Here is a 9571-nt window from a genome sequence, read left to right as displayed (position 1 = left end):
CATCAAAGAAAGCAAGAAAAATCTTGAAGGTTCAACAAGCAATGCTCCGACTCCTGATGATTGGAAGAATGTTGTTAACAAGCTGAGGACCGAAAAGGCCGAATTGAAAGCTCACTATGGGAAAGAAATCATGAAGCTCAAACTGCACAATGCATTTGGTTCTTCGTCTGATGAAGATGCTTAGGATTGTTTAGCTTTTTTTTATTTATCATTTTCTTTTGTAAGGAGCTACGCTCCAATGTTGTAACATTTCCCATTATTGCAATAAAAAAAAATGAATGAATAAAAGATTTGTTTGTGTTCAAATGTTTGCAAGGAAATAATCTTTAAAATGTTTGGAAAAATCATAAATTTCTTTTTTGCATACATCATTCTGCATATCGAGTCTGTTGTATAGAGTCTCATCTTTTGGATCTTTCTCCATTAGATCGTCAAGCTGTCGCGTCTCAAAGTTTCTCGACCGCGCTCGCAATCAGATCACAGATACAATACTCGTTCAAGCAGAAGAAGAGTAATGGAACACTCTGAACAAGAGAATGTTGAGCTCCGTGGTACAGTGACTACTCTTCAGGAAAAGTTGGAAAGTCTCACTACTCTGGTTGACTCCTTGATGGCCGCACAGAATCAGCCGCCACCACCTAACAGTCAAGCAACAGTAACATCTGAAGTCACTACTCCAGTGTCTACAGCTGCATTCGGTATTCCATCTTTCTCCATGCCAGAAGGTTGGGGCCCGCCTTTCAGCTTTGGTACAGGTTTCCGTCATAATTTCTCTGGGGTTCAAACATCCACAACTGAAGCACCTGCTGCACAGGGTTCGGCGTTTATTCCACATTCAGGGGGTAACTTTTTCCAAGTCACTATGGCACTTTCTCAACCCACTATGACAGTTCCGACCCCTACGGTTCACACTGTTCCTTACGATGGCAATGAGATTTATCATGATCAAGGTGATAGCACAAATCAGCGTAACCTTGTAGGAGATCTCCAAGAACAATTCAACAAGATGCAGCTGGAAGTTAAAGCTATCCGTGGAAAAGATTTGTTTGGAAAGAATGCCCAGGAGCTATGTTTGGTTCCCAGTGTACAAATACCTGCTAAGTTCAAGGTCCCTGACTTTGAGAAGTACAAAGGTAGTTCTTGTCCGCAAAGTCATCTTGTGATGTATGCCAGGAAGATGTCTACTTATGCAGATAATCATCAGTTGCTTATCCATTACTTTCAAGACAGTTTAACTGGTGCCGCACTGAAGTGGTACACAGGCTTGGATAGCACCAATATTCGAACATTCAATGACCTAGGTGAGGCCTTTGTCCAACAATACAAGTATAACTCGGATATGGCTCCAGACAGAGATCAGCTCCGATCCATGGCTCAGAAAGACCATGAAGCTTTCAAAGAGTATGCCCAACGATGGAGAGAAACTGCTGCTCAGATTAATCCACCGTTAAAAGAGAAAGAGATGACAAAGATCTTTTTGAATACTCTCAGTCCATTTTATTATGAACGCATGATTGCTAGTGCTCCAAGTGATTTCACCGAAATGGTAAACATGGGTATGCGTTTAGAAGAAGGAGTCCGAACCGGACGTCTGACTAAAGAAGGTGGATCTTCAAGCGGAACCAAAAAGTTCGGAAGTGGTTTCCAAAAGAAGAAAGAACAAAGTGTTGACATGGTATCCCAAGGGAGCCAAGAGGAAATGTCAATCGTCAACGACAGGTTGCTTCTATCACACCAGTCGTTAACACAACACCGAATCCAGGATTCACCCCGCAATTTCAACAACAGCCTCGACCACAGGCTCAGCAGTTTAACAATAATCAGAATCGTGTACAAAGAGCTCCACAGTTCGATCCGATTCCAATGACCTATACAGAGTTGTACCCTGCTTTGATTGAAAGAGGTCTTGTTCAAACTAAAGCGCCACCACCCGTACCTGAGAAACTCCCATGGTGGTACAAAGCTGAGGTCTCATGCCCTTATCATCAAGGAGCACCTGGCCATGATCTTGAGCATTGCATAGCTTTGAAATATGAAGTCCAGAGGTTGGTTAGATCTAATCTCCTCTCTTTCAGAAATTTGAATCCTAATGTGCAAGCAAATCCGTTGCCCAATCATGGAGGACATGTTGTAAACATGGTGTATGGATGTCCTGGCCAATACCGAGTCTATAATATCAACTTCTCAAGAGCAGATTTGGTACAAATGCACGCCACTCTTTGTCGGGGGCAGAATTTTCGCCAGCATCAATACGGTTCCTGTAGAATATGTTGTGTGGATCCTCACGGGTGTTCGATTGTGAGAAGAGATCTCCAAGTTTTGCTAGATAATGGTACTATTGAGATCTACAGAAATAGGGATGAAAATGAAGTTAACATGATAGGATGTTATCCGCATGAGCTTTTAGTCTCAGATATCAACTCGAAAATGCCTACAGTTAACGTCATCGTTCCTCATTTCAACATGCCTGAGCGCATGGAAGTTACTTACAACAAGCCGAAGGTTCCTGTTGCTCCTTTGATCATTTGTTTACTCGGACCTGTTCCTTATGACTCTGACAAGGCAGTTCCATACAATTACAATGCCACAATGATAAAGAATGGACAAGAAGTTCCTTTACCTACTCTCTCATCCGTTGTAAACATTGCTGATGTAAGTCGTGTAACAAGAAGTGGACGTGTGTATACTCCACTACCTCCAAAGCAGCCTGTTGCTCCTGTAACTGGGCAAAATCCTGTTGTTACACCAGTGGGGAATCCTGTGGAAACTCCTGTCGGTAACACGAACACTGATGTTGGTCAATCCAGTGGAACCAATGTCAATCCTGATTTTGATGAAATTTTGAAACTTATCAAAAGAAGTGAATACAAGATTGTGGATCAGCTTATGCAGACTCCTTCAAAAATCTCAATACTTTCATTGCTGTTAAACTCAGAAGCCCACAGGGAAGCCCTGATGAAGGTCTTGGATCAGGCTTTTGTAGATCATGATGTGACTGTTGATCACTTTGATGGGATAATAGCCAACATAACAGCTTGTAACAATTTAAGCTTCTGTGATGAAGAACTCCCCGAGGAGGGTAAAAATCACAATCTTGCTTTGCACATTTCTATGAATTGTCAGTCAGACTCTTTGTCCAATGTGTTGGTAGACACCGGATCTTCCTTGAATGTGATGCCAAAAACGACTCTTGCTCGCTTGTCTTACCAAGGAATGCCTATGAAATTCAGTGGTGTAGTAGTCAAAGCATTTGATGGATCGCGAAAATCTGTTATCGGCGAAGTCAATCTTCCCATGACAATTGGCCCACATACATTTCAAATCACTTTCCAGGTCATGGACATTCAAGCTGCTTATAGCTGTCTGTTAGGACGACCATGGATCCATGAGGCAGGGGCAGTAACTTCTACGCTCCATCAAAAGTTAAAATTTGTAACAAATGGAAAATTGGTAACAATAAGTGGAGAACAAGCCTTGATGGTGAGCCATTTATCCAATTTCTCTTTCATAAGTGCTGATGATGTGGAAGGAACACAGTTCCAAGGTCTCTCTTTAGAAGACGAATCTTCCAAGAAGAAAGCATCAATCTCTTCTTACAAAGAGGCAGTGAAAGTAGTGAAAGATGGAACTGCCACTGGCTGGGGGCAAGTTGTGATCCCGACCAAGAATGAAACCAGAGCGGGACTCGGATGTTCACCAACATTCTCAAACTACACCAAGAAGGATGAAACCCTTCGACCGATCAAAGAAACATTCATTAGTGGAGGATTCCTTAACCCAATTCCTCAAGAGGTCAATGTCCTTATCGAAGAATGCATCGAAGAAGGTTTACCCGATCCTGAAGAAGAATGGAAATGTTATCTCAATGACTCGGGATACATATCTCAGGAAGAACCATATCCTTCTTCGGAGAAACCCAAAGGCAAAGAAACTGAGCCTGTTCCTGCAGAAATCTGGGACACCTTGGGACAACCAAGTGGAAAATTTGATTACATGGTGAAATACACTGCACCTGAAAGTTACAAGATTGCGATTGAGGATATCCAACCAACTGGATGGGGAGATTCCTGTGAATATAATAGTCAACCAGAAGAGGCTTACCAATACTGTCAATTTTCTCAGCAGCCTGAAATTACTGACTTCAATGCATCTGCCAAGGTTCATAATCCTGAAGGTGGTTACTATCACATAAATGCCATTTTTGAAGACGAAGGGGAAGATGGTCCCGCAACTGACTCGGAAAGTGTCGCTGACAATGAGTCTCTTCATCCTGAGGATTGGGAAATACATCCTGAAAATTCCGAAGATTGTGACTCATCTTATGCTCTTCAAGAAGTAGAAGAAGACTGTTTCAACTCTACAAAGAACAAGATTGACAAACCAGGACCTTCAAATCCTGCTCGACCAGCGGTCAATGTCAATACTGAAGATAATTCTGGGGAGAATTTTCCTGAATACATAATACATAGAGGAGTTCGTTGCTACTGGAAAGCTGTCGACGTTCCGAATGTTGTTCGCCGCTCAAAGTAATCACCTCGCTGTTATTTTGACCTCCTGCCTTGCCCAAAGCAGAGAGATGTTTTATAGGGCTTTGCTTTTAAATATTCTGCCCAAATAACTTTGTGTATAGGGCTTTGTTTTAAAAGTTTCCCTCTTTGTCCTGCCCAAGACAAATGAGTTTGTGTTTAGGGCTTTGTTTCAAAAATGAATCATAAATAAAGCGTCATTTTGAATTCCCTACATTATATGTTTTATTTTTGCTTTTTTCTGGAAATGGTAATCCTAAAAAACCAAAATAGAATAAAATAAAATAAAAAAAAACTTTTTCAAAAAAAATCTGCATACACTCCTGCATTCATAAATTTTCTGAAATAGATATAAATCACATGTGCAGATTTACTATTGATAAACCCATTGAATGCAATAACCCTATGCCCTCTCCCAACTTTGAGTTTCCTGTGTTCGAAGCCGAAGAAGAGGAAGAAGAGGAGATCCCGGACGAGATCTCTCGATTACTTAAGCACGAGGAAAGAGCCATTCTGCCTCACAAAGAGCCTTTAGAAAAGATCAACTTGGGTTCTGAAGAAGACAAAAAAGAAGTGACCATTGGATCACTGCTTGATGCTGATATCAAGAGTAAGTTGACAGACCTTCTCAAAGAATATGTTGACGTGTTTGCCTGGTCCTACCAAGACATGCCTGGGTTGGATACCAATATTGTTCAGCATTACTTGCCATTGAAGCCAGAATGTCCGCCAGTTAAGCAGAAATTGCGAAGGACTCACCCTGATATGGCTAACAAGATTAAAGTGGAAGTTCAAAAACAGCTCGACGCAGGTTTTCTTGTCACCTCAGAATATCCTCAATGGTTGGCTAACATAGTGCCAGTTCCGAAGAAAGATGGCAAAGTCAGAATGTGTGTTGACTACCGTGACTTGAACAAGGCCAGTCCAAAAGATGACTTTCCATTACCACATATCGACATGCTGGTTGATAACACCGCTAAGTTCAACGTCTTTTCCTTCATGGACGGGTTCTCCGGTTATAATCAGATTAAGATGGCTCCTGAAGACATGGAGAAGACATCTTTCATCACCCCATGGGGTACCTTTTGCTACAAAGTGATGCCGTTTGGATTAAAGAATGCAGGCGCAACTTACCAAAGGGCAATGACTACTCTCTTTCATGACATGATGCATAAAGAAATTGAAGTTTATGTAGACGACATGATAGCCAAGTCCAGCACAGAAGAAGAACATATCGAATACCTTTTGAAGTTGTTTCAACGACTAAGGAAATATCAGCTTCGCTTGAATCCTAACAAATGTACTTTTGGGGTTAGATCTGGAAAACTTTTGGGTTTCATTGTCAGCCAAAGAGGTATCGAAGTAGATCCCGACAAAGTCAGAGCTATTCAAGAGATGCCTGCACCAAAGCAAGTAAGAGGATTTCTCGGACGATTGAACTATCTCTCCAGATTTATCTCTCAAATGACTGCTACTTGTGGGCCAATTTTCAAGCTTCTCCGCAAAGATTAAGGGGTTGTATGGACTGAAGATTGCCAGAAAGCGTTCGACAGTATCAAGGAATACCTGTTAGAACCACCAATACTGATTCCTCCAGTTGAAGGAAGACCATTAATCATGTACCTTACCGTGTTGGAAGAATCCATGGGTTGTATGCTTGGACAGCAAGATGAAACCGGTAAGAAGGAGCATGCCATCTATTACCTGAGTAAGAAATTCACAGACTGTGAGTCTCGTTACTCCATGCTCGAAAAAACGTGTTGTGCTTTGGCTTGGGCTTCAAAACGTCTCCGCCAATACATGATCAACAATACTACTTGGTTAATCTCCAAAATGGATCCGATCAAGTACGTCTTTGAAAAGCCTGCCTTAACAGGAAGGATTGCCCGATGGCAAATGCTGTTATCTGAATATGACATTGAATACCGTGCTCAAAAAGCGGTTAAAGGAAGCATTCTCGCCGATCACTTGGCGCATCAACCGATCAATGAATATCAATCTCTCAAGTTTGACTTTCCTGATGAAGATGTCTTGTACTTGAAAATGAAAGATTGTGACGAACCGTTACCAGAAGAAGGTCCTGAGCCTGGATCAAGATGGGGCCTAATTTTTGATGGAGCAGTAAACGATTTTGGCAATGGAATCGGGGCAATCATCATCACTCCCAAGGGTACTCATATCCCGTTCTCCGCCAGATTGCTATTTGATTGCACCAACAACATCGCAGAATATGAAGCTTGTATCATGGGTCTCGAAGAAGCCATTGACTTAAGGATCAAAATCCTCGACATATATGGAGATTCAGCCCTCGTGATCAACCAAATCAAAGACAAGTGGGAAACTTACCACCCTGGCTTGATTCCTTACAGAGATTATGCAAGACGTCTGTTGACTTTCTTCAACAAGGTTGAATTGCATCATATACCTCGAGATCAGAATCGAATGGCAGACGCCTTGGCTACTCTATCTTCTATGTTCAAAGTCAATCACTGGAATGATATGCCTACAGTCAGAATTACGCGCCTTGAAAGGCCCGCCTATGTGTTTACAACCGAAGCAGTCATCGATGATAAACCGTGGTTTCACGACATCAAACGCTTCCTTCAAACTCAAGAGTACCCGCTTGGGGCATCAAACAAAGATAAGAAAACTCTAAGGAGGCTTTCTGGCAGTTTCTTCCTGAACGGAGATATGTTATACAAAAGAAACTTCGACATGGTTTTGCTCAGATGCGTGGATAGACACGAAGCAGACATGTTAATGCATGAAGTGCATGAAGGGTCCTTTGGAACTCATTCAAACGGGCATGCAATGTCCAAGAAGATCTTAAGAGCAGGATACTATTGGTTGACAATGGAATCTGATTGTTGTAAACACGTGAAGAGATGTCACAAGTGCCAGATCTACGCAGATAAGATCCATGTGCCACCGACTCTACTCAACGTTCTCTCATCTCCATGGCCTTTCTCCATGTGGGGTATCGACATGATTGGAATGATCGAGCCGAAAGCTTCAAACGGTCATCGTTTCATCTTGGTAGCCATTGATTACTTCACCAAATGGGTCGAAGCAGCATCTTACGCCAATGTTACAAGACAAGTGGTTGTGAGGTTTATCAAGAATAACATCATTTGCCGATATGGTATTCCCAGCAAGATCATTACTGACAATGGTTCAAACCTGAACAACAAGATGATGAAAGAATTATGTGAGGAATTCAAGATTGAGCATCATAACTCTTCTCCTTACAGGCCAAAAATGAACGGCGCCGTCGAAGCCGCCAACAAGAACATTAAAAAGATTGTCCAGAAAATGGTCGTCACTTACAAAGACTGGCACGAAATGCTGCCATTTGCTTTACATGGGTACCGTACTTCAGTGCGTACTTCAACAGGGGCAACTCCCTTTTCTCTAGTATACGGCATGGAAGCTGTGCTCCCCGTAGAAGTTGAAATCCCATCAATGAGAGTCCTCATGGAGACTAAGTTATCAGAGGCTGAATGGTGTCAAAGCAGATATGATCAGTTGAACTTAATCGAAGAAAAACGTATGACTGCTCTATGCCATGGACAGTTATACCAAGCAAGGATGAAACAAGCTTTCAACAAAAAGGTTTGACCTCGTGAATTTCAAGAAGGCGACCTCGTGCTTAAGAAGATCTTGTCTTTTCAACCAAATTCTAGGGGCAAATGGTCTCCTAATTACGAAGGCCCGTATGTTGTCAAAAGAACATTTTCTGGCGGCGCCATGACTCTTGCAACCATGGATGGTGATGAACTCCCACATCCTGTGAATGCTGATGCAGTCAAGAAATACTTTGTCTAAAAAATACAAAAGAACAGCTCGGTAAGTCGAAAACCCGCAAAGGGCGACTTAGGCAAAAATGAGCGTCTCGGTGGATTGAAAACCCGAAAGGGCGGTCCAGGCAAAAATTAGAGACAATAAACAGAAAAAAATTCATCCTGGTAGATTGAAAACCTGAAAGGGCAATCTAGGCAAAAATTAGGGATTTATGACAAAGTAACTGCATCAGTCCGTACTTCGTCACCTGAAGAGTCTGTACTTCATCAAAGGATCTTCGATCAAATCATCGCCAATCTGAAGCGACAAGCACAGTTGGAACTCAAAGTTGTTAAGGGAATAGTGGTTATTGCTTTCGATGTAGCCTTTTCCGCATAATTACCATTTCCAACTTTTGTAAATACTCCATGGAATCACGCCTTTAGCTGATTTCCATCCTATTAAATAAATTTGAGCCTTGTGCCCTTTTGTTTGCAATCTTTAATTTCTTTCAGCTTGCAAAATGACGCTTTAATTGTGTTATTCACTTTTGAAACAAAAAAGAAAAAATAAGTTTTAAATGAATTTACTTCACTTTTCTTTTTCAAAATAAAAGCGAAATTTTCCTTTGAGTTGTGAACAACGGAAGGAACATCAGCAGTCATCTCCATAGGATGAACAAAAGGATTCTCCCTAAAAAAATTGTTGAAACAACGGTATTCTTGTCCCAGAAAAGAATTCTTGAAGCAATTATCCCTCGAGGTAAAGAAGGTCTTCTATCCCCAGTGAAGAAGCTCTTCTATCCCCATTGAAGAAGGTCTTTTATCCCCAGTGAAGAAGATTTTCCATCTCCAGTGAAAAGGTTCTTCCATCTCAATGAGAAAGGATGCTTATCTTCCCCAGAGAAGTTTAAAGCACGCAGCACCATTCATCACCTGTGTTATCTACACCGTGTTGAAGAACATTTGCCAAGTATCTGGTTGTATTGCGGCGTTGGTCCATCTCCAGTATATACTCCATTGTCTGTCAGTTTCGTCAGCATGCATGTGACATTCATGACATTCATCATTCATACATATTTGCATCATTTATGCATTCTTGCATTTTTCAATACTTACTTGTTTAGGATATATCTATCCCCAAAAAAAAAAAAGAAAAAAGAAAAAAAAGAAAAAAAAAAGAAACAGATACGGGCGTGTCATCTCTCCAAGTAGGTTGTCACCCATAAGCAGAAAGAACATCTTCTTTCTCCAGTTCCCCACTGA

At 41.5% G+C, this 9571-nt stretch overlaps 1 protein-coding gene across 1 annotated transcript in view; it reads left to right on the top strand.

Moving 5' to 3' along the window:
* Positions 1 to 9571, top strand: part of LOC131659103 (uncharacterized) — a 77871-nt gene that overhangs the window by 49148 nt on the left and 19152 nt on the right. The window contains exons 2-3 of the mRNA XM_058928341.1: positions 1067 to 1654; positions 2521 to 3696. Of these exons, the coding sequence (XP_058784324.1) occupies positions 1067 to 1654; positions 2521 to 3696 (1764 nt within the window). The remainder of the gene's footprint in view (positions 1 to 1066; positions 1655 to 2520; positions 3697 to 9571) is intronic.

This window comes from Vicia villosa, linkage group LG3 (genome assembly GCF_029867415.1).
Source record: "Vicia villosa cultivar HV-30 ecotype Madison, WI linkage group LG3, Vvil1.0, whole genome shotgun sequence".
In the NCBI taxonomy this organism is placed as follows: Eukaryota; Viridiplantae; Streptophyta; class Magnoliopsida; order Fabales; family Fabaceae; genus Vicia; species Vicia villosa.
The sequence above is the reverse complement of the archived record's forward strand: the minus strand, read 5'-3'. Positions and strand labels throughout refer to the sequence as shown.